At 53.5% G+C, this 25368-nt stretch overlaps 1 protein-coding gene across 4 annotated transcripts; it reads right to left on the bottom strand.

Moving 5' to 3' along the window:
* Positions 1-2320: 2320 nt before the first annotated feature.
* TPM4 (tropomyosin 4) lies at positions 2321-24189 on the bottom strand. 4 transcript variants are annotated; one of them, XM_086698762.1, is made up of 9 exons: positions 23907-24181; positions 18368-18493; positions 13163-13296; positions 10949-11066; positions 10441-10511; positions 9454-9529; positions 7906-7968; positions 7751-7820; positions 2321-3755 (listed from the first exon to the last, which is right to left on the bottom strand). In XM_086698762.1, the coding sequence occupies exons 1-9, from the start codon at positions 24018-24020 to the stop codon at positions 3673-3675; spliced, it is 855 nt and encodes a 284-aa protein (XP_086554888.1). In that variant the 5' UTR covers positions 24021-24181; the 3' UTR covers positions 2321-3672. The 4 variants fall into 4 exon arrangements, with proteins under 4 accessions (XP_086554888.1, XP_086554890.1, XP_086554889.1 ...); XM_086698763.1 differs by lacking the exon at positions 2321-3755 and adding an exon at positions 6480-6741 and having other exon boundaries at positions 23907-24189; XM_086698764.1 differs by lacking the exons at positions 18368-18493; positions 23907-24181 and adding an exon at positions 17794-18084.
* Positions 24190-25368: the final 1179 nt, after the last annotated feature.

The raw sequence follows: 25368 nt of genomic DNA on the forward strand, positions 1-25368 counted from the left end.
TTCGGGACGTCTTCCGGGGTCTCGGCGCCGGCCGGGGGGACTACTCCGCCGCCTGAGCGGCTTTACTGCCACCAGCCGTACCCGCGGGAACTCCTCGCTACGCGCCTTTGGACCTAATTAGGGACTGTCCAGACCACTGTCTGCCTGCAGTTCCCCCCCCCCCCCCGACCCCCCGCCAAGCCTCAGCCGCCAGGGGAGCTAGGGTCGTGAGGATGCTAGGAACAGTCACAAGCGTTGTCCTTTGCCTGCCTGCCTGTTGTCGGCACGTACGAAAACGACACCGAAAGTCCTTAATACCCACCCTAACCCACTGGGGTCAGTAGTCTGATTCTGCCTTTTTATGCTGAGCAAACCGAGGCCAGAGCTTAAGGGACCCTCCCGGGCTCCAGAGTGGGAAGGTGGCTTTGAGCTGGGACACGCCAGCCTCGGAGGCCTGAGATCCGGGTGGTGTCCTGCTTGTCAGAGGTGGGCGTTGGGAAGGCGTCTAGACTCACATAAGGCTCCTGCCCAAGCCGGCCCTGGCCGCCCTTCCTGCCTCCCTCTAGGGCCAGCCCCGCTGATCTGGCTGCTGGGGGGCGGCGGGGGGCGGGGGAGAGCTTCAAGCAGAGCCGCTTTGGCGTCTGTAACGTTGGGCGCCACCGACCACCTTCCTGGGACTTGGACCCTTCTACTGGCTGGTTTCTTCGGCCGTGACGCCTCCCTTCCCTACATGCTGCTGCTCAGATCCCATGGCAGTCTTTGGGGTTTCCGCATGCCCCTTAGGAGTTCCTCGCGGTTCTAGGTCTGTTCCGCCCTCTGGGTGATCTCCTTCAATACTGTGGCTGCTGAGATCTCCGCACAGGTGATTCTTGGAGGAATCCACATAGCCCGGCCATCCTTCTGTGTCCAGCTGCTCTGTGGACTTGGCAAAGGTACTTTGACAGGTCCACAACCGAACGTGTCAACTTCTACTCGGACTGGCGTGGCCTGAATTACCTTCCGAGTGAAACCGAAGCCCGCTCAGACACTTCTCTTTCACCTTCACATGTGGGTTCTAGTAGTTGTTGAATCTTGCTCTTCTCTGCACTGGTCTGGATTATTCTCCAATCCAGATTTCACTCTGTGGTATGTTTGTTCTAAAACACTTATCCACTACCCGTTGGTGGTCAGTTGGGATCAAGTCATTGCCATCTGGCCTTAACCTAGGTTATGCCTAGGTATGCCCTAGGTTCCGCATACACTTCATGGGATTGGGAAGCTCCCTGAGACATGAGATCAATTTAACAAACACTGAATACTTCTGTTGAATGCGAGACTCCAGATGGACTATAACAGTATCTAGATTTTAGACTGCAGCCCCAGGGAGTGGGCAGGAGGGAGAGAAGGAACTTCAATCTAGTGATGTGGGCAGGAGGGAGAGAAGGAACTTCAATCTAGCGATGGTAGGGCACCTAGGGAAGGGGAGGATACTTTATTCATTGACATTCCACTTCTGCCATCGAAACAAGCTCACAGCGTCCGCCAAATGTTGAACATGAAGGAAATGTTTTTAATTGCACTTGGTGAGCAAAAAATTGTCTACACACACGAATGTTTGGCTTTCAATTCTCTTTGACTCCTTATCCCATCAGATCGTGAGACCAGTATCAAAGCAATTCTGGTAATGAAACTGCAGTCACCTTTGACATTCTCTTCTAGTTACCTGCCAGCCAGTCAGCTGTCTCAAGTTATCTTCCTCCAGATCACTTCCTTTTCATTCCCAGGCAAGCACTATCTGGGATTAACTGAAACCACTTCCTAACTGGCCACACCGCCTCTAGTCTACCCCCCCATTCTAGTCCTTCCTGAAAATGACTAAGTGGATTTTCCTAATGTGTTTCTTTGTTGATTAGTCTTCAGCGGCTCTCCACTCCTGACCAAATTAAGTTGGGGCTCTCATCACTATGGACCAGTTTGCCTTCCAACTTTCCTCCTTCCTTCCTTTATATACGCAACACACAGAAGCCTTACGTAGGCAGGCCTTGTGCCTTCCTGACTCAAGCAACAGGGACCATTTTCCCTGCTCCTGTCTCATCTATTAAAATCCTAGTTATTCTTCACAGCCTGGCTTAGGCGGGACTGGGTATATAACAAAGGACAGGAGCTTTTGCATTACTGAGGCCAAGTGCTCTCACCTGAATGTAGAGGTAATAATCCCCTTTCATGAAGTCACGGTATAAAGCAAATAACATTTGTTAATCATCTTGGCACAGTAATCTTTCCATCCTACTAACGTTCGCTGAACCAGAATACCTTATGTGTCCCCCCACCCCCAAACACATTCTAAAGTTCACACAAATGATAGTTTATGTAAAAATTTATTTGACCAAAATGTAGAAAAAGTGATACTATTACATATGATACAGTTGCGAGAATCTAAATGAAAGGTGTGCGTTTTATTTAATTGCACAATTTGCTAGTGTACCTTCTGGGTAGTGTGATGCTTAATAAATAGGAGTGAGGGGCAGAGAATTTGGATAAGCTAGAAGCAGGGTGATTTTGTCAGAATTGTAAACTTGAGTTGGCCCCCACACTGCTGGGGAATGTGGAATGTTTCAGCTCTGAGATGTTACCCCAGAAAGCAGAAAGACAACAAAGCCAAAATGCAGCTGTGCCTACAAAATGCTCCATATCCAGTTTAATCAGGAGTTTCTTGGTCTTTCATTAACTTGGTCCTGAAGAAGGAATTAAAGTCCTACATAAGTAAATCTTCAGTTTGCTATTCCCGGAAGTATACAGGAGAGGAAGCGAGGCCCATTGCTCTATCTGTACTTTGCTGTCAGAGAGGACCCTTCTGCCCAGTAGTTGTCAGCATTGCTCAATTATTGATGGCTCGCAGTCTTTTTGATAGGACTTCTCTGAATGAGACTGAATTCTGCCACATTCATTCCTGCTAAGCAGATGGTCTCAGATCAGAGCAGACAAGCATGGGTCATTATTGGAATAAGAGATCTGCTCCTCAGAGAACTTCAGAATGAAAGAAACCTGTAGAGGAACATAGGATCTATCCAGAAAATATCTGGGTAATTATTACGATGATTTCCCAAGCATTCTCCTGCTACCTGCCCAGAGGATGTTTGTTCTGCATGGTGGTGTGTGGGAAAGAGCCAGGATGATAAGGTTGATCTATGGTTTATGACTTCCCACAAGGCAAGCCCTCTTCCCCCTCCTCTCTTTTTTTATGCTCTGGATGGAAAATCCCTACCCATTTTAATGGGATGGTCCCTGGCTACCCGTCGTGTGACCAACAGTGGCCCAGAAGGTTATGTATTCTGCGGCCTTTTAAGTTCACCTGTGACTAGACACTGGCGTTGGTTTTTGAAAGTATAAGGTTGTTTATTCTCCCAGGAACCAAACGCCCTCAGTCTCTATAGGCGTATGCTCAGTATGAAATACCCTGCCTACCTTATGAATAAATGCAACTTAAAGATAAAAATAGAGCTGAAAAAGCTGGTGCCATTTGAAAAAAGGAAGGAATGAGATTTAACGGGGTGCTCAAAGCTTCTCTGATACAAAATATTTGGTCACGTACTCATAATTTGCTTGACATTTCCAGCAAAGCGAAGATTTCAATAGCAAAAGAAACTTCTTACAAGAGAAGAGAAAGACACAGAGCTCTGGAGTTTCTGTTGGAACAAGACTCTTCTGTTTTGGTTATATACAGTTAAGTTCGTTTAGTGTCTGATCCAGTGTCTGATGTAAGCCCACGTTCTCTTCTTTGGCCTGGGCAAGTTTTTCTGGTGAGGATTAAGAGTGGGGGGAAAAATAAATTAATAAGCATCTAAAATTTTGTTAAGAGAAAAAAAAAAAAAAAAGCTTCTAAAACCCCACACCGTCGGAGTGAAAGTCATAGCGGAGAAAGTACTCCACATTTAATTATAGCAGAACACCATCTAATAACAGGGTTTGAGTATCAAATACGGGAGTCAGATACGGTTTTGAGATAAAACACAGAGTCTTCAACTAACTTTGAATTTCAGGCACACGACAAATAATTTTATAGTACAGGTCTATCCCAAATGTTGCATGAAACATACTTAGGCCAAAAAATTATTCATTGCCTATCTGAAATTCACATTTAACTGGGTGTCCTGTGTTTTAACTTGGTAAATCTGGCAGTCTGGAGTTAGAACACCTGGATGTAAGCCCCAGCCGTCCCTCTGAAATAAGGCATTTAATCTTGCTACATCTCCGTTTCCCCGTCTGTCAAGGATAACGACAACAATGTGTGGTGTGGGAATTAGCATAAGGAGATAATAAATGAGACACCCTACAGAACTTCTGAAGTGCTACACAAACATCAGATCTGGGAAACAGGACATTTCTCCCCTAGTGCCAGTTTGGTGGCCTTTGGTAGGAAACTATAATCCTGAAACCCGTTTTCTCCGTTGGAGCTTCTGGGAACGGCCATTTAAATTCCAGGCATAATTGTGTTTTTGTGTCCGTGTGTCCACAGCAATGTAGTCAAACCCCAGAGAAATGCAGCATGACTAAAATCTAAGTCAGATTACGGGTGAATTATTAAATGACCGAGCTGATAAAATAAAAAATTTAAAAACTAAAACAGTGAGATGCCATTTAGAGCTGTGCGTGACAGAGCTCAGGACAGAACCGGTTTGCAGTGAGTGATGGCTGATAAGAGGACTAGGCCAAGAATCATTAAAATACTGGAGAAAAGCAAAATGCCTCCTAAAAATGTGATAGGATCAGCTTGGACATTTTCAGAAAGGAAAAAAAAAAAGGCTGCGAAGGTGGCAATCTTTCAACTACAACCGCTGGGCCTTTCATCCGATGAGGCCCTTAGAACCTCAAGTTGCTACGATCTGGGCGGATTCTGTCAGAAAGGAAGAGTGACCTGGGCCCGACTAATCTGGACGGACGGCGCCAGTTCGGCGTGAGCCAATGTCTCCATGGTCTCTCCTAATCTTTACCAACCAAGACATCGCTTTTGTTTTGCAGAAGAGTGAAGTGGCTCGTTCAGGGTCCCACGGCTGAAATGGCAGGGCTGGGATTCAAACCCAGGTCTCCCCACTACAGATGCGGACCTCAACTCACCACTTAGATTCCCTGGCATCTACTTTGTGGTAGGTGTCAGATAAAATAACAGGTAGTCGTAGATTTCTGTAGCCCTAATCTCTGTACATGAGGCTCCACCTAGTTGCTCAGTTAAGCTGAACGACCGGATAAGCAGGGCTGCAGTTATTTCAAAGGGCGGAGGATACCTAGGTCTGGAAAAGTCCCAGGAACAAATATACACAGAGAGAAAACAAAAAACACCCACACCCCTTCATAGGCTAATTTTCCCAGGGGCGTAAGTATGGCAGTGTGTGAGGGGAGTGGCTTATGCAAAAATTCAGGGGGGATGACAGGACACCAGGGAGAGGCTGGGCGTTTAAGGGAGATGGACTTTGGAGGGGTGAATACAAAGACCCCACCTGAATAAGAAATCACAGGCTGAGGAATAAGCTACAGTGACAACAAAAATCGATCGAACTGGAGATTTTCCTGCCACTCCCAGGTCCAAGGGGCAGTCTACAAGACTTGACACTAACATGTCAGTGTTTCTGGGATAATTTGGGGGTGGGTACAGAGAAGTGGATAAAAATATTTGAAATGTGCATTCTTATGGAAAAATGTATGAGCTTGTGGTCACTTTCAGTGTGACCTCTTAATAGCCACAGGCTAATTTTTTTTTTTTTAATATACCCACAGGCTAACTTTATGAGTGCTCACCAAACCAAGGCAAGGTTCCCGGTTCTAGTTAAATCAAGTATGAGGAGATGTTAGCATCTCAGGCAACTTTGTTTGGAACTCAGGAATGCATCCTTTCTCTTTGTCTGGCTTTCCAGCAGCCTCCACTCCCTTTCCCTGCTAATGGGATGCTCTTTAATTCCTTGTATAGTTGTCTTCTAAGGGCAGGGTATAGAGGTGAGGTTCCCTGGTGAACTTCCTCCCAGGACTGGGAGGGCTGGATAGATGTTCCGTGAACAATGAAGATATAGGGGACCCTAGACACCATTCTCAGAGAGTAACACAGAGAACACGTGTGAAAAGGCGGAATAAGGAGACCACAAAATGCCACTGCCGCTTTTTGAATCCGTAGATCAAAACCCGCTCAAGAGTAGCCTCTTTGTAGACACGAGCCTGCCAGTTTTTGCACATTCTGCTGACTCTATTAAGCTGCTTAAGAGGTCGGATGAGTCTCCATTCAAAAACAATTTCTATTTAAGGAAATACTGCTATCGGCACGCAGATATAGTTCGCTAGCAACATATTTGAGAGCTCATGCCAAATTGGCGTTTGTTTTCGTATCGTCGGAAAAGAATCATGTGGGCATAACTTTCTTTTTGAAATGAGCTCTTCATTGGAACCACCCACTTTCTGTTGTAGCCACAGTTCAGGGCATCACAGCTACGGCTCAAAAGCGGCAAGGGAAGAACATGAAAATGAGAGGGCCTGGGCATGAGGAGGCCTGTCTTTATTTCAGTCACACAGTCACAGACACAGCAGAGGAAGGCTTGAAAGACCAAACCAGGAGGCAGACCACTGGAGCTTCGAGAAGCCCACGGGACTGTAGGCACCACAGTGAGAAGGCAAACTTCAGTATTGCTAGGACAGAGGGCGGCACCCCAGCTCCCTCTTAGAGAGAGGTCATGTCGTTGAGAGCATGGTCCAGTTCCTCGCTGATAGCTTTGTACTTGAGCTTCTGAGCATATAGCTCATCTAGCGGGCGGAGGTCCCCAGGGAGACAGTTCGGAAGAAGAGGTACAGGGGACAGAACGTGAGGGTCGGAGTGGAGTGCCACAGATGAACAATGACAGGAAGGAAACAAAAGTGAGAAAAGAAAGCGTGAACTAAAAGAAAGCTGTGTCCTATGTCAAACACATGAGAAAACAAAAGATCAACGGAGAGGTTTCCAAGTGGTTTGGGGCCCTGCAGGGGATTAGCTATAATGAACCTTTGAAAGAATGGAGACTAGAAATGAACACAGCGTCTACCCCCAACCTCCCGCCCCAGGTTATTTCTGACTTTCAGTGATGTCACCCGGTCCAAAGGTTATATATACTTTGGAACAGGGGGATTTTCCCTTATATGGAAACCTCACCTCCCAAACCAAACACTGGACACACAGTCTGGGGAATAAGTTCTGTACCCTTTCTGGGTGGGACAGATGGTTTTAGGAGATGTTTGAATCCCAAGATTCTGGAATCTCCTGGTTATTTTATGAAGAATGCGGGACAGAATTTTGTTTTTTTTTTAAGTTGGAACTCTTCAAGAAATTCTGGGATATGTGGGCACCAGACTTGCAGACTGGAGTCTTTATTCAGTCTCTACATTCTCTATGCTTCCATTTTCTCATACTGTGATAAACTCTTGAGCGCTCTGGGAGAGAGCTTCTGTAAAAATGTAAGGCATTTTAAAAATGCAAGGCCTTATTGAAGGAAATTCTGAAGACTTTTAAAATCAGCCATATTTGGGCCTCCGTATTCACATGTGGAGCTAATTAAGCATGAGATCTTTTACTTCTTGAGAAGTGGCGACCCAAGTCTGCATTTGACTTGCACGGTCCTGTCCCGTGCTTCTGACCTCCTGCTGTGCCCTCACCCTGCACTTCACTTTCCTAAGAGGAACAAAGCCCAGCTCAGCCCCTCCACAGACTCCTCCCACTTGCCAGGAGACTGTCCTGCAGGGGGAGGCAGAAAAAAAATGCAATGAGATGGCAGTGTCATACCTTCCAGGTCATCAATCGTCTTTTCCAGTTTTGCAACCGTTCTCTCTGCAAATTCAGCACGGGTCTCAGCCTGGAGGAAAAGAAAGGAGTCACTATGATGGCTTCGAGACCAGCCGCAAGAGAAACTTGAACTAGCCGGGTACGGTCACGCTCACCTCTTTCAGTTTGTCGGACAACAGTTTAATTTCTTCTTCGTATTTATCCTCCTTTTCAGAATACTGCGGGAGAAACCAAAGCGGTACTTTAAAAAAGGGGGGGGGGACCAAAAAAGAAAGAAAGAAAGAAAACAGAAAAAAAAAAAGAAAAGAATGTAGGTTCTCTGCTCCTCAGAGAAAAGCGTGTGCTTGAAGCGCCACGAACACGCCTAGGAGGCCGAGTGGACACAGCAGCACCTTTCCGGGCAGAAGAGATGGGCACAAAACTGAGGAGCGCATCTGTAGGGGAGCCCTCTGGGATGGAACCTGCGCACTCTCCAGTCTCCCAGCCTCAGGCCTGAGATCGCCCCCTGCCCCAGCACGGAATGCTCCTTTCCCCGTCACTACATGTCAGAAATTATTTTTGTTTCGCCAGGTTCAACTCAGATCAGCACTAGCTAACCTTTATAGCTGCTTGCTCCGTTGCCAGATATCCCCAATCCCATTTTACAGATGAGTAAGGAGTCATAGAGAGGTTAAGTAGTTTGTCTAGGAAGTGACCAAGCCATGACTGGAACCTGACTCTGGAATCTGAGCTCCTGGCAATCATCATGCTTTATAGCCCTTTGACACGTCACCTGCTCGTAACACATTTCCCAACTTTCCAAGGTCCCTCTGTTGGAGTCTTCAAGCACTGTATTACAGGGCCAGTCTCTTCAACTCAACTAGACTCTGAGCCCTTGAGGAGCAGAAGCCATATCATCGCTGTTACATCTATCCCCATGGCCCAGGACAGCATTTGGCACGCACACATAAGCTACATTTGCTCATCAAATATCTTAGTATCCATGTTAGTACTAATGACACGGCGCTAAACAAGACAGATATACTCCCGGTCCTTGAAACTTACAATCTGGCAAGGAAGGCATATCGTTAATTGAGTAATTATGACCAACACGATGAACCACAGGATAGGAAAAGAAGTAGGCGGGGCTATACAGCCAAGAAACCCCTAACCTAGATGTTCAGTGCAACTGGAGGGCCCTGGGGTGCAGGGGGCGGGGGGTAGGGTGAGGAAGAAATAAAGATGGGGAATTCACAGGGCAGGCCACGGAGGGGTGTGTTCATTGTTCCTGACGCGGTTCTCTCCGGTAATGACTGCTTTGGATACTATTTCAGCCTAAAAAGCCCAATTCCACCTCTCGTATCTGCTGCTTGACCTGTGAGAGTGTATTTCTGGGGGATCCAGGGGAATCGTTTGAGAGTGAGGCTCTGTGTTTATACAATTATGCTCAGCTCTCCCTAGGAAGTGCCTGACCAGGTACCAATCTCATATTCCATCTCCACCCTTGTAGAAGGTGGGGATGAAGATGGCACCAAGACCCCACCGAAGAAGGAGTCTGGCCACTGGATATCTCTTTTTATGGAGGGAAAAACCTTGTGGCTGGGCAGCAAAGCTACTGTTAGCAAACACAGGTCAGATCCCTGAGACCCTGGGCATGCTCCCGTGTTCCTTGGGGGGGAAGAAAAGAAAGTCCAACAAATCACCAACTCAAGCCAGCCACCAACCTTCTCAGAGGCAGCCTCGAGTGATTTCAGATTGTTCGTGACGTTCTTGAGTTCTTCTTCCAGGTCACCACATTTTCTGTGCAGAGAGACAAAGGAATCTGGCGCCCTATCCACCCTCATAGCAGGCAATTCCCCTCAAGGTTTTCAAAAAGGAGGAATCCCCGCTGCCTAGGGCCCCCAGAAGGAATGCGGGGGAAAAATGTTAATGGCTTTTTCTGAGCCGGAGTGCTGGGCACTTATCAAAACCCTGTCGTGCCTGGCAAGGGCACAGCAGGCCGAGGAGCATTTGGAAGGTTTGTAAAGCACTCCTGGGCTCTCGCCAGGGGTGAGGCAACTGGGACTTGTGAAATCTGTGAATTATGAGGCTGACTCCAGAAGGTGCAACAATGCCATGGAGCACGGGAGGAGAGAGCCATCGGTTTGCACCCGACCCTCCGGGAGGCAGGCTGGAGAACGGATCCGCCGGATTCCCCTCTCTCGGCGCGGCGGGATGCTCCATGGAGCTGGATTCCTCACCCAAGACCAAGGGGAGACATTCTTGTTCCCCCAGAGCTTGTGTGACTGTGGTCAAGCTTCTCACCTTTCCTCCCCCAGGAATGTGTCCCAGCCAAACAATGACATCAGGAACAAGGCAGTGAAACACGACAGGGAAGCCTGCCTTTCAGAGGCAAATGTTCTCTGAAGAAGGCACAGCTTCCTGAGATCATCCTCTCTGGGAAAATAGGACTTCCCGGCCTCTCTGCTCCTGCCTGTCTCACTCCTATTTCCCAATACCTTTGTGGGAAGAGTCAACACGTAGGCAAGCGCTTCCCAGGGCAGTAAGAACAGACACCCTGTCAGCCATGGGGACGAGGAGCAGGGGCTGAGCTCTGAGTCCCAGATGCCCCTCCACTTGGCTTGAGCACTGGCCTTACCAAGTCGGAGTCAATTCCCAGTGCAACCAACTCCCTCCCGCTCCGTCCCTCTCAGTCCCGCTCTGCCACTCACAGTTCGGACACCTCTGCACGCTCCTCCGCCCTCTCCAGCTCGCCCTCCAGGATGACCAATTTACGAGCCACCTGCGGACAGAAAGGACCAACTGGGACCCCAACAACCGCGTCTAGGAGGATGCCCCCCTCCCCGCTTGCAGACGGTGAGGCCCCTCCCCAGACCATCTGTGAAGACTCTGGCCCCCGGAGGGAGGCAGACAGGAAGGGAAGCTGACCACGGAGGCCGGCAGGAGAGCAACAGAACTTTCAAGGTCCCCAGACCCACAGGATTCCCAATGTCAGCCAAACCGTACCAAAGCACCCGGCTGCGGGACAAAACGTGATCTGACCAGTGGGTCTCCCTACCAAGTCAGACAAGTGCCACAGAGTTCCCAGGGACTTTCTAGCATTGAGGAAGATCGTCTCCTAGCCGAGTGGCCATCTCCGGAAGAACAGACGTGGACGCAGAAGGACAGCTGCCCCAACCAGGCGCTTCCTTCAGGCGGCCCCGGGGCTGTCCCGCTCACCTCCTCATACTTGCGGTCGGCCTCCTCGGCAATGTGCTTGGCCTCTTTGAGCTGCATCTCCTGGATTTCCATCTTTTCCTCATCTTTCATGGCCCGGTTTTCTATCACCTTCATTCCTCTGCAAGGAGCAACCTTGTCATTACCGCCGCCCCCCCCCCCACCGGATTACCACCCTCGTATACCTCCAGACACCTGCTCATCCAAGCACCTCTCTGACGCCCACCAAGAACCTGTGCTCCGCACAGAAGATTGCAGAGGTGTTCTTCACTTCACCTTGGCCTTCACCTTCACAACTGCCCCACGAGGCAGGAAACCTCATCCCCCACTTTGCAGAGGAAGAAACGGAGCCACAGGGAGGCCAAGTAACCTGCTCAAGGCTGCGTAGCTAGTAAGTGGCAGGGCCGGGACTCAAACCCTGGTGATCTGGCTCCAGGGTCCCAGCTCCCATCCTCTACGGCCCCTCACCGACTAGTAAGAAGCGCGGACACGCCAACGGTTACCACAATGGGATGAGGGGTCTGGGCCAGCGCGGCTGTGGGAATGATGAGTTCTGCTGCACTGGGGGAGGAGGTGTGTATGCGTCCTGGGAGGCTTTCCAAAAGAGAACACAGGGGAACCCCAGGAGCGTTTCAAAAGCAGGAGTGAATGGAAGCCAGAAAGAGGAATGGGAAGACCAGGTAAGAGGCAGGTACCAACAAGGTGAGGGGTGAGGACGGCCCGATCGGAAGTGGATGCGTCCAATTTGGAAAGGACAGTGTCCCGGGGACAGCTGGAAATCTGCAACGCAGCTGGCTTACCAGGAAACGAGCTCACTCTGGCCCGCACTGCTTGGAGCGCACTAGAGCAGCTCAGATACCCCAAAAGAGGCCAACCCAGGACAACGTATTGATGCGCGTCATGCCTGCCCAGAGTGGAGGACCGTATATGTCTTGCTGTTTAATAAATATTTCCATTCGGGCTTTCGCTCCCATTCCTCAAAATGCCCTTCCCGTCTGTACAGAGCCTTAACCTCCGTGGACGGGCCGACTTGGAAAACCTTTGCAGCTCTGGAGAGATCAAAGTGGCTTGCCCAACAATTAGTACGTGGCTGTGGAAGGACTGGAATCTAGATCCTCCAATTCCCACGTACAGAATTCTATCAAAACTAGCCGTCTCCAACAAGGGGGTCCCCAAAGGCCTCTGGTGACATGACACAAGTAGGTGGGTTTGGTCAACTCCTGGAAGGGAGACATCTGGCCAGGCTGGTCTGACCGTGAACGCGGGCAGCGGCTAACCCAGGCCCCAGGCACAGCCCGGAGCAACTTGTGGCCGGGCCCTTCACCCTTCCTGGCGGCAGCAGCACAGCCTCCTCGAGCATGCCCAAAGTTCCCGTCTGGGCAACCGGCAGAGTCAATTTCCAAGACTCCCCAAGTAGTTTCTAATCTCCGGTGTATGGGCCACAACAGCACCATCCAAAACGAATCCCCTGGAGGGGTTTATACCAGGAAACCACCGTGGACCGGCCAAACGAGAACCCTGCTGCGATCGTGTGGCAGATACAGAATGACCACTGGCCCGGCCCACACCATCACCGCACAAGGGACCCACTTTCCACCGCGCAGAGACAGCTGCTTCTGTGAATTACACAATCTGCCCTCAGTCCTCCAGAGCCCGTGCCGAGGCGTGCAGAGTTAGCCTGCTCCGGAGGAAAGAGCATCCCGCCAGAGCCCCGAATGCATGCCACAGAGGTGGTTTGCATGCGTCCCTGACGTACAGTTGTCACTGCCCAGCAGCCTGAAGCCTGCCTGGCGGCACGGTTAACCAGCATCCATGCACGCGGCCCATTTCGAGGGTGGCCCGTCCCCGCCTCTCCCATCCCCCCCAGAACTTGGTATCTGGAGGTGACCAGCGAGATGAGATGCACGGTGGCTTTCAGAGGACACACGAAGCGGCACTCTGCGCACCGGTCTCCGGTGACAGTCCTACGTGCAAGTCTTACATCTACCCATTTTTAAAATTTTCTCTAGCGGGAGTTTCCTTCACAACCACCAGGACGACAAACGCCCCTACGCGGCGTGGCAGTTGACAAGGCGCTGCCGTGCATGGTCTGTGTGTGCACGTGCGTCCACACCACCCGCATTCGGTCTCACCCCGGCTCTGGGAGGTCAGCCCCGCGGCACAGTCCCCGCTTCCGAGAAGCCAATGCCGAAGCTGCCAGGCTGGAAGCATCCTCACCTCTCGCTCTCGTCCGCGGCCTTTTCTGCCTCCTCCAGCTTCTGCAGGGCTGTGGCCAGTCGCTCCTGAGCCCTGTCCAGCTCCTCCTCAACAAGCTGGATGCGTCGATTGAGAGCGGCCACATCCCCTTCGGCCTGGGGAGATGAGAGGTGCAGCTGGGTTAAGAAGGAAAAGGCCAGACGGCACCAGGAGTCTCCAGTGCACACAGCACTCATCCCTCGGTTACCACGCCTCCCCTGACAAAGCCCACCCGGGAGTGCAGGCGGTTAAGGGATTCACACTCCCATCTGGAGATTTCTGTATGATCTTCCCTGAAAATGTTCGGGAATTTCCACCGCTCGGTGACAAAGGTGTGCATCCCAGGACGGGTCGGGCAGCCAAGTCAACACGGAAGAGAGAAGAGTATATACCACAGGAGGTGAGAAGACGGTGCTGGCCTCTCTGGGATGCCTAGACAGTAAGGCCACCGGTGCCCTGGCTCCACCCTGTCCCATAAAAAGCTCCGGGGGGGTGGGGGGCACCTGGATGGCTCAGTCCAGTAAGCAGCCGACTTCGGCTCAGGTCATGATCTCACGGTTCGTGAGTTAGAGCCCCACGTCTGGCTCCCTGCTGGTGGACTGAAGCCGGCTTGGGGCTCTCTCTCTCCCCCTCTCTGCCCCTTCCATGCGTGCTCTTTCTCTCCAAATAAATAAATAAACTTTAAAAATAATACATAAATAAGTAAAATAAAAAGCTCTGCTCCCAGTCACTTCCACGGCAAGATAAATGCAAGCATATGGAAGCTTCAGTTAAATGCTGGCCACACAATGTGAGGGAGGAGAGCAGCAGGGTCCAAACACAACCTTGAACGAGGTCTGGCCTAGAGATGACGGGACAGACAGATGTTAAGGAAGGAAGGAAAGAAAAGTTGGTTACAGGCACGAGAGGGATGTCTGAACAGGAATACTGGCTTTTCAAGGTATTTTCACCTACAAGGAAGGGAAAATGGTGGCATACATAAAAGCAGAAACTCCAGGCTCATAAAGTGCTAGGTCAGAATCCCCGTTCTGCGTAGCCATGTGGCATCGGGCAGGTTGCTTCACTGCTCTGAACCACCCCCACCCTGGTCCCGGCACCATGAAGACCCATAACTGAAGGGTGTGGCAGTGACTCTACCCGGCATGTGGGAAGTCCCACAAAAGGACAGCTCTTACCGCCATGATTTCACCTCACTTAATCCTCTAGTGTTATAGGGCCACCTGGGTGGCTCAGCCGGTTAAGTGTCCGACTCTCGATCTCTGCTCAGGTCACGATCACACGGTTCGTGGGTTCGAGCCCCACGTTGGGCTCCGCGCTGTCAGTGAGAGCTTTGGGATTCTCTCTCTCCCTCTCTCTCTGCCCTTTCCTTACTCTCTCTCACTGTCTCTCTCAAAAGTAAATAACTTAAAAAAAAAAAATCCTCCAGCATTTTACGGTGGGGAAACTGAGAGGTTCAGTTAGGTGAAGTGATTCTGTTCAATGTCACAGAACTGGTGAGAAATGGTCTCACGAAACCCAGCCCCCCGCAAGATCTTCCCTTGTTAAACCCGAGTCCTCTGGGGCTTCGAGGCCAGCCACCCTCAGGAAGAAATACTAAAGAGCTGGTGAGATTTGACTCAACTGAGGGAAGACGTGTTGAAGCTACACTGGCTTCTTCATATCAAGACAAATAATCTCTGAATGGGGAAAGCCATAAAAATTAGCAGGAAACCACTGCCTTCCCTCTGAATTTTTTAAAAATATTTTTCTATCAGTTTGTGCTAGATTTGGTTTTATTTTATTAGTAATTTTTTTAATGTTTGTTTATTTTTGAAAGAGAGACAGAGCGCGAGCAGGGGAGCGGCAGAGAGTGAGAGGGAGACAGAATCCGAAGCGGGCTCCAGGCTGGGAGCTGTCAGCACAGAGCCTGACGAGGGGCTCGAACCCACGAACTGCGAGATCAGGAACTGAGCTGAAGTTGGACGCTCAACCGACTGAGCCACCCAGGCTCCCCCCCACCACCGCCCCCTGAATTTATACAGCAAAAAAAAAAAATGGAGTAAAAGAATGAGGCCAGAGATGCTGAAAAACAGAGAATCAGGAAACTTTTCTCAGCTCCAGAGTCTTAGCAGCAGATGGAGAGAAAACTCCCACAGGTGTCTCTGATCGCAACTTCCTCTGTTAAAACCACCGATGAACTATTTTAAGAAACTCACCCACCCCTTCCAATGAGTGGGTGCCTTTTATTCTTTCTGATGACATGATTCTTTAACTCCTTCAGCAACAGGGCAGGAATTGATTTTTTTTCCCCCAACAGTTTTTTAGCACATTAGCAAAACCTCATCATCAGCACCACTACCTAATTCCAGAACATTCTCATCACCCCTCCCCAAAAGAAACCCCATCCCCGCCAGCAATCAAGGAATTGCTTTTTAACATCAAACAAAGGTGCCTGACTCATGAATTGTCTTCAAAAAAATAAAAGCGAGGCTTTCTTTACGTGGGGAATTCTGAGTCCTGATAACCATGCTTTTTGGCACACTTTCAACCGCCTGGAATTGAAAGAACGCTGATACATAGGAGGATATACATCCATACATATATATGTATTTTTGAAAAACTGCTAGTCACTGCTAGTCATTTTGGGCTCCACCCCTTCCTGCAATCAAAGCTTCTACACTCTACAAAGGATTTCCCTTATAAGGTAAAAGAGGCTTGCTAGATACATGTGGCAAAGGAACAGGAAGATGTCGGTTAATCACACAAAAATCTAAACGAAACCAGCTGTCGGGAGGAGACCCAGAAGTCTGCCACACGCCGGCTCTTGGTTTTCTCCACAAGAGACTGAGAAAGGTTTTTTGTTGTGTGTTTTTGGGTTTTTCTTCCCTTCTCTGGGCTCAGTTCCTTTGCCCAGGAACTTTTCTTCAGACTTCCCCATCCTGACCAAGAGGCGCATGCTCTGAAAAGCAAACTTTTTAAGAAGTCCACAACTTTCCAAAAACATCTTTCCTCCCAACTGGACTGTCCTCCTCCTATGTCTTGGCTCGAGGCTGAGGGCCATTTTTAAGCAGAAGTAATCGTCCTCCAGCGAGATGACTTGGGATGAGATCAGAGGGAGGGTTATGCCGGTTCCTTGTGTGAAAGAGGCCAAACCAGCTACTGTTTGAGGCTTGCACCAGGTTTCTGAGGCCTCTTCACGCCAGAGCAACTTACAGGATTAAACACCTCCACTCAGGCCAACACTGAAGCCGCCTGGGGCTCGCCTCCAGCCTTGACAATACACATGACACCTTTTCCACTTCTGGGGTCCTCACCCTTCCTCTCAACACTCCAGCTTTCAGGGGCCCTGGGCCCTCTCCAACTTTTTTGCACACCTAAGTCCCTCTTCCCAGCAAAGCCTTATTCTAGAATAATGCTCAACTTCCATTTTGAAGCCTACCCCACCGAGCGGCGGCTTCCCTGTGATGCTCCCACAACAGAACACTGAACCCCTCGGGTAGGCTAACCAGCCCTGTTTGTACCCCTCACCTCCATCAGACTGTGGGCTCTTCTGAGGTTACAGGGAGGGGAAAAATAAGCCCAGGAACTGAGCACCTACTCGGCGCCGGGTGCTCTGCAGGGAGGTTGTACTCCTGGGACCCTCCCAGCTCTCCTAGGGGGTCGGTACTGTCCTCGCTGCTTTACAGATGGGGAGACGCGTTCCTAGCGGTTAAGTACTTGACGGCGTTAGAATCCAGATCTCTCCCCAGCCCCAGGAGTTGCCACCATCTGTCCTGCCCCGAGGGGCGGTCAGAGGAAGCCGAGAGGGCGAAGAGGGCGCCTCCTCGTTCTGCCCCATTATCTGTCTCCGGCCCCGCAGCGTGGAGCGAAGGCACACAAAACCGTCTCGGGTCCAGGGCCCCGAGCTAACATTCCTAGGATCCTTTGGGAAGGCGGGGTCCCGCGGCCGTCGCTCGGCGGCCGTTCCCGCAGGGACCAGCTGGGGAGGGAAAGGCCGGCGGCTCTGGGCTGAACTTCCGCCCCCCGCCAGGAGCCGACACGTCGTCGCCGCGCCCCTGGGAACAGCTGGGAAAGTTCAGCTGGAGCCGGGAAGCCGCGTCAGAAGGGAGAAAGTGCGACGGCCCCTCACCCCCCTCCCCCGAGTCCGTGTCGGCCAGTCCAACCCCAGACAATGGAAGCTCAATGTTTCCACTCTCACTTCCCGCTCCTGGGTCCAGTCGCCGGTCCCCCCACCCCACCCCCTACCCGGGACCCCGGCGCCCGCCCGGAGTCAGATGGCAGCGCGGCGCCCCCCCCCCCCCCACATCCCCTCTCCACTCCGGGATCGCGCATCCTCCCCGGCCCCATCCCCCTATTACTCGCCGGGCCAGCCACGCCCGATCCGGAGGCGGCGCCCCCTCCCCCGCCCCAGGCCCGGGCCGGACGACCGCGGAGGAAGGGGGTCTCAGCAGGTCGCCCGGGGAGGGGGGGGGGGTGCGGGTCCGCGATCCCGGAGCGGCCAGGCCGGAGGGCGCGAAGGCGGGCTGGTGTGGGGGAGGGGGGAAGGACCGGGGAGCGCGGGAAGCGGGCGGCGCGGGGAGAAGGGGAGAAAGGAGCGCGCGCTGGGCCGGGGGGCGCGGGGCGCGGGCTCTCACTTTCTCGCGCCGCTCGCGCTCGCCGTCCAGCTCCCGCTGCAGGCCCTGCGCGCGGTCCTCCGCCTCGTCCGCCTGCTGCTGCAGGGCCTGGATCTTGCGTTTCACCGCCTCCAGGGAGTTGAGGCCGGCCATGGCGCGGAGGCGCGGAGGCGCACGCAGCGGGCGGCAGGCAGCGGCAGGCGCTCGGCTCGGCTCCGGCTCCGGCGAAAGCTGCACCAGCCGCGCCCCGGCCCCCCGAGCCTTTGCCTGCGCCGGGGCCGCCCCCGCCTCTCCCCGCCCCCGGCCCGGCCGCCGTCGGGGCGATGAGGTCACCCGGCCCGGCCGCCGACGTCAGCACCGCTGGGGGAGGGCCTGACGTCGGCACCGCTGGCCACAGCTGCTGGAAAGTGCCCCTTTTCGGGACTTATTTGGAGAAAGCGCCGGGAGGCACCGCCTTCTCCTCTTCCTCCTCCTCCTCCTCCTCCTCCTCCTCCTCCTCCTCCTCTTCCTCCTGGAGCTGCCCGCCCGCCAGCCCGTCTGGCCCCGGGGCTCCTGCCCGGCCCAGCCGCGGGCGTCCCCATTACTGCGCACGTACGTCGGAGGCTTTCTTCTCCGTCAGCTCCAGCTTCTCCTGTGCGTCCTTCAGGTTCTCGGAGTATTTGTCCAACTCATCCTCCGTCCCCTTCAGCTTCTTCTGGAGGTGCGTCAGCTCCTCTTCCACCTGGGGACAGATGGGGGGACGCGTCAGCCTGGGGGCCACGTGCCCGAGGCGCAGGGGCGCCCCCCACCCCCCATTCACAAGAGCCCTCTCTCTCCCTCTGAGCCTCAGTTGCCTCATGTGCACAACAGAGATAACAACACTAGGCACCACTCTAATGCTACCTGTTAATAGGATTTTTCACATTCTTCCCACCACCTGGGACCAGCTGTGCTTATCTTTTGGGGCGGGCGGGGGGGGGGGGGGTCCCAGATGCTCTCTCAGAATCAATCACAGCTTTTGGGAAACAAGGCCTGAAACCATTTCCCAGGAACACACGTTCAGGTTTGCATCCCAGTTTCAGGGGTGCGGCCTGCTGGTGATCCCCGGTTAGGCAGAAATAGGACTCTCATACTCTGGGCCTGGACTGTCCCCCAAGCCCCAGCCTGTACCCCCCCCCCCCCCAGTTCTGCCTCCTACACTGGCAGCCAGAAAAAATTTTAGAAAGCTTATGTTTGCCCTCCCCCTGCCGAGAACTGCTGTGGCTCCCCATTGCCCAAGAGAGTGGTTCTCAGACTGTCTCACAAAATACTCTGAAAGATTGAAGGGCTCAGACTCGCTCCACTCCTGGACTTGGGGGTTCTGGCCAGAAGAGAGATGCCCCCACAAAGACCATTTTCTTCGAAGGCAGAAGTTAAACCTTTAAAATTATTGCACATCTGGCTTATGTTCATTTTAATTAAAATGTCCCCTACTTCCCCCCAATTTTCAGTTCTATTTGTTTACCTTGGAGACTTGCTGCTCTCTGGGCACTCCCAGTGTGAAAAGTTCGGGTCTGTGGGATACAAACCACAGACCCCCTCACCTCTCCCTCTCTATTGCCCTCCACCACACCAGTTAAGAGTCAGCCTTCTCCATCACCTCCAGGCTGTACCTCCCTCCCCTACCCCTAACTCTGGTCTGGGGTGGCCCGTCCAGCTCGTGCTTTGATCTGACATATGTCCCCGGTCCTGTCCATGCTCCCAGGGTGGGCGGGAGGCCCTCACTTCATCCTCCTGTTTCCTTTTCCCAGCAGGAAGCCCAGAGAGGTAGAATGACTTTCTCCAGAACACACAGCACAGGATTTGAATCCACTTCTGAACAGGCCCTTAGGCCAGGCCTGCTTTCCTGCATCCCTTTCTGACTTCCTTCTTTTCTCTAACTTCCCGAAGAAGGTATGTTAGAAACGCTGATGTGACTTCTAGGTCAAGCTCTGAATCTGATCTGGGTTACACACTCACCCCCGAGGTGATGTCTAAAATGTGCCAGATGCTTTGTGTGTGTGTGTGTGTGTGTGTGTGTGTGTGTGTGTGCCCGTGCAAATTTTTTTTTTTAATGTTCATTTATTTATTTTGAGAGAGAGATAGCGTGCGCGCAAGTGGGGGAGGGACAGAGAGAATGTCAAGCAGGCTCTGTGCTCCGTTTCACAAACCGTGAGATCATGACCTGAGCGGATATCAACTGACTGAACTGCCGGGGGGGGGGGGGGGCGCCTGTACAGATTCTTAAAAGGCCCCCTGTCCCGTCTTCAGGGCCACTGAGTGTCCTGCTGCTGAGCTAGGGAGTGGGGAGGGGAGTGGAAGGAAGGACCTTCAGGCAATAAGCCCAAAAGCCTGGCTCCAAATCCCAGCTCTATGATACCCTGTCCCCTTTACTGACCTCAGTTTCCTCATCTGTAAAATGGAAGCCTTGATGTGGTGCTCTCTGAGTGCCCCAGTAGCTGCTGTGAAACTTTTGCCTTGACTGAGAAAATGAGCCAATTTCCTTAAAGACAGGTCAGCATGACCCAGCGTCCACCTGACTTCCTTCTGGAAGGAGCTGTGGGGTGCAGTATTTCGTAGGTGCCACCTATGTGCCCAGCGGAGCGCTCTCTTAACATGAAAGAGTGAGAGCAAGTTCTGCAGCATTGGGTTCATCCAGGTGCTGAGATGGTTGAGTGTTTGACAACATTTTCCGGCAACATTTGGACAACAAGGGGCGGGGACTGGGGTAATGTGGGCAGGGCGCCATGAGGCATTTAGAATGTGCCAGGCACACTGAGGCGCCTGGGTGGCTCAGTCGGTTAAACGTCCGACTCTTGATTTTGGCTCAGGTCATGATCTCACAGTTCAAGAGTTCGAACCCCATGTTGGGCTCTGTGCTGACGGTGCGGAGCCTGCTTGAGGTTCTCTCTCTCCCTTTCTTTCTGCTCCTCCCTCATGCATTCTCTCATAGAATGTGCCAGGCACACTACAAGTACTGTTTCACTAAAGCTCCATGTCACAGAAGGGTAAACTGAGTCCCAGAATGAGGAAGGGACTTGTCCCTGGGCCGTACAGATAGGGGCTGACTGATTCCACAGCTGCTTCGCTTGACTTGTAGGCTACCCATGCCCCCTGCCCAGTGTACCCTCTTCCTGCCTACCTTCCACATCCAGCACTGATGCCCCCTCCCCTGAGCAGCCCGCCCTGCTGCCCTGGGCAGAGCCTTACCGCCCACCTTGGACCCTCCCAGCCCCTGTCCCTCCCTCTGGCCCACCCCTGACTATCGAGGCAGGGAGCGTCCCTCCATGTCTGGCTCTGTCTCTCCCAGCCTGGGCTCCCCTGGAGTTGCCTCGGGCTGAGGTCCCTCTGAGCCCCAGTATCACTCAGCATGGCACCAGGCCCAGGGCTCCCCGCGGAACCCCAGGGGAAGTGCGCGGAATGAATCAATGACACAACCCCAAACCCTTCAGCGGTTGGAGCCAGGTATGAAAAATAAATAAGACTGACAAACCGGGTTTCTTTCTGTCTGTCCGGTTTCTAAGCACAGAGTGTGTGTTAGTGTATGCACCTTGCTGGGGTCGGGGTGGGGGGGGGGGGGCGCGTGGCCTTGGCCTGGCTCTGGGAGGTCTCTGACAAGTCACTTCCTTCTCTGGGCCTCAGTTTCCCTGCCTGTAAAACAGCTGGGAAGGTCATGGACTGCACACCTTAGTCTGTGTAAATGGGGCCTTAGGGCAGGGCTGAGGCAGGATGTGGGGTCAAAGGCCACTTGTGGCGGATGTCACTGCCCTGGGAGGGGAGCGGGCAGGAAGCAGGGGGGGGCTGGGCCTCCTGGTCCTGTTCCCACACTGGACAAACAGGGCCTAGAATTGGGATTTTGCTGCAGGGTCCCCAAGGGTCAGGCAGGCCCCACGGCCCACGCTCTTTGGCCTCCTGAAGCATAAAGGCTCTCCAGGTAAGTTGAGTCCCTCATTGCCTCCTGCCTCTGTTCCCAGGCAGGACAGGCCATCCGCCCCATGGGAATGTGGCTTCTGCTTTGGGCCTCTGGAATCTTGGGTTCCATGCCTGGCCATCAGAAGGTAGCCTGTGCCCCATTTCACAGATAAGAACACTGAGGGTGCAGAGAGGGTCAGCAATGTGTCCTGAGTCAAAGTTAGAAGATCCAGCCTGGATTCAAGCACGAGCCCACCCCAGTGGGTGGCTTCGTGGAGAAACAAGAACAGAATAAAAATCCAGCTGAAGGTGAGAGAACCTGTCCCTGCTTTGGGGCCATACAGCTGGCTGAAGGCTCTGAGAAGCCTTTCCTTTTGAATTTGTGTCTGCCTGGGGAGATTATGCTGTATCAGTCACCCACACCTTAGTGAAAATTAGAGCCATAAACTCGCTTTTCTCTGAATCCCCAGCTAAGCATCTCATGGCAAGGGCTAAATGATGGATGGAAGCAGGCAGCTCAGGGCCAGCACAAGAGGGGCGGCTGTATCTGCCAGGGAGGGGAACCAGGAGGGAGGAAGGGAGTGTGGCAGGGAGCGCTGGGGCAGGGCTGGCCTCTCCCAATGTGTCACAGGCTCTTAGGAAGCCCGGGGAGACTGGGGGATGGGGAGATCCAAAGGGGAAGTAGGGTGGAGCAGGAAATAATCCTGCATTTATTGAGTGCTTGCTCTGTGCGGGGCACCGGGACGAGGGCTCCACCTGCAGTCACCTCTCATCCTCCCATGGTCATGAGGGAAGCACCACGGTCACTTTCCTTTCTCAAACGTGGGGCCACTGAGGCACAGAAGGCCTTCCCTCCAGGGCGCCCCGTGACCGAGCTGTGAAACAGGGCCAGCCTGAGCTCACAGCCTGCCCTTTTCCCTGCCAAGCTGGCCTGGCATATGGGCTGGGCAGGGCTAGGAGTGTAGTGTCACTGTCCTGGGTGGCTCCCGGGACTTATCTGAGACCCTGATGCCCCTGAGGGCTGGACGGTTGACCCTGGGGCAGTGGATGAGCCCTGTGGGGGGCAGGGTGCTATGGAGGGAGAAGCACCCCCTTCCCTCCTCCCTCTGGCTGATCTGGCCGCCCAGACCCAGACAAATGACTTCTGCTCTGCCCCAAGCCCTGGCCTTGGGACTGCCCAGCCCAGACCCCTGCCCACTGGCCACATTAGCTCCCTGATGCACCCCTACTGCCAGAGCCTCCTGGAAAGCTCGTCTCCGGAGCTCTGAGTCCAAGGCCACTGCCTGTCACTGTCGCCCCACCTTTCCCTTCTGGGTTCACAGCAGCAACGTCAGGGGCACCTGAGATACACAGAGATGCATGGAGATTCTCAGCTTCACCCTCGAGTCTCCAACTAGCCCAGTCCCCAGACTCTCACCCGCTTCCCCCAGCAGCTGGACACAGCTGGCCCCACTACGCACCCACACTCGGCCACCCTTCCTGGGCGGTCACCAGTGTGGACCCACGGTCCACACATACCTGGGTATGCGCTGACATGGGGCCAGGGTCACCCACACTCACGCACAGCTCCACACCCTGACACACGCACATATACACACCGATAGAAACAATCACCCCAACGTGCACACACACGCCAATACAAATACAGTCACCTGAACACACACACGCTCTCCCCGACACACACACATTCCATTGCTGTCATGTCAACTTTGGCACAAGCGCACGGCCTCTCGCCCGCACACACAAGCCCACGGTGACACCACCACCAACACGCTGGCAGACTCACAAACACACCCTCACATACGGTGTCGGCCACACCCCCTCCTAGCATACACTTCCACGCTCACGCCCTTGTCCCAACACACCTACGCGCACCAGCTTGCACACGCGCCCGGCGCAAAGACCCCTTCCTTGCGCTCGTGCTCACGCTCGCCCTCTCTCTGTCTCTGTCTCTGTCTCCGTCTGTCTCTTTCTCTCACTTTGCTCACACTGGCCCTGCTGGGGCCACCTCTCTCTCCCAGCTCAGGGACCCTGGAAAGACAGTGGTCCCCCTTGCTCCCAGCCAGAGCATCGCTCCCTGTCCCCCTCCTGACTCCGGGGATCAAGGCTTCTGAGAGTCCCCCCACCCCCACCCCCCACCCCGGCCCAGCACCTGGCCTCCAGGCTGGGAGCAGCCCAGAGACGGCAGTGGGCAGCCGGACGCGGCCCAGCCGTCGGGGCCTCACCTGCTTGCACTTCTCCTCGGCGGCTTTCTTGTCCGACTCGGCCTGCTCGGCGCGGTCGATGGCGTTCTCCTTGTCCAGCTTAAGCATCTGCATCTTCTTCTTGATGGCCTCCATGGCTGGGCGGCGGGTGCGGGCGCAGAGGACTCTGCGGGGTGGGGGCTGCGCTGCAGGTCGGGACTGAGCGGCCCGGCGGGGGCGAGGCCCTTATAGGCTCCGGGCGCACCGCCCCGCTGCCGGGCGAGTCCTGGAGGAGGCCCAAGCCCAGGCCGCCGGGCCGGCCGCCACTCGCTTGCTCAGGAGGACTTGGCCAGCTCACCAGCCTCCCCGCAGCCCTCGCCTTATTTGGGCCTAGGATTTTCTCAAAGGAAAAAAAAAAAAAAGAAAGAGCCCGACCCGTTTCCGTTTTTAACCTGCTGACACAGGTCCCTTGTGGGTGTGCGGGCACAGCATTGGCTCAGGAGGATCCTGGCGGCCTGGCCTGCCGGGCCGGCCTCACCTTCCCCATCTGTGCTTGGGGAGCACAGAAGAGGGCTTGTGCGTGGGTGCAGGGTAGGGGCCAGGTGGGGTGGGGTGGCGCCCATCCTCCCTTGTCCTCCCCTCTGGTCCAGCCTCCAGGTATGGGGTCAGGACTCCAACCCACCTCCCGCTCTGCCCCAGGGGCTCCCTGGGTCACCCCCGCTTTCTGGTGAGTCTCTGACACATCATCTTCTCCCTCTGTCTCTTTTCCAATGAGTGTCTCTCTCTATCTCTGTGTCTGTCTCCCCATCTCTTTTGGTCTTGTTCTCTCAGACTCCCTCTGGATCTCTTTGTCTCTCTCTCTCTCTCTCTTTAGGGTTTCCCTGCCCTTCTTTCTATCTCTGCCTCCTCCTGTGTCTCTCTCTGTCAGCTCCTCTGCCCCTGTGGGCCGGCACCACCAGGGCAAGAGTGACCTAGGTCATCTCTTGGGAATTCTTGGAAGCCAAGGCAGGCCCAGACCAGGTCCTGATGCCCTCCCTGCTCCATTCAGTACCACTGGAAAGGAGGTGGCCTTAGCTTCTCAGCCTGTCACTCCAGACTCCTGCCCTCTGCTCCCCAGCTGTCCCCAACACTGCTTCCCAGGGAGGGCTGCCGTTTCCCCACCTTCAGGCCTTGGCATGTGTGGGCATCCCCCCAACCCCCCGCCATGCTCATCTCTTCTGTCCTCCAGCAACCTGGGGTAAGATTTCTTGCCTTCAGAAAGGTGTATTCATTCATTCATTCATTCATTCATTCATTCACATGATGAACACAGAGGGCCTTGCCCACGCTGAGCCCCAGCAGCATAAGCACAGAATATGGGGGCTATTACTATTATTGTTATTATTTGATCATCAGGTTGGAACTGTGAGCTGCTCCAAAGCATCATCTGTGGCCTCCTGAGTACCCGGCCTCCAGAAGATCAGAAAATCCTTGTTAATTAAAGTGAAGAACTAACCCCCTATAC

The sequence above is a fragment of the Puma concolor genome, chromosome A2 (genome assembly GCF_028749965.1).
Source record: "Puma concolor isolate L17-30 chromosome A2, mPumCon1.1.hap2, whole genome shotgun sequence".
Lineage (NCBI taxonomy): Eukaryota > Metazoa > Chordata > Mammalia > Carnivora > Felidae > Puma > Puma concolor.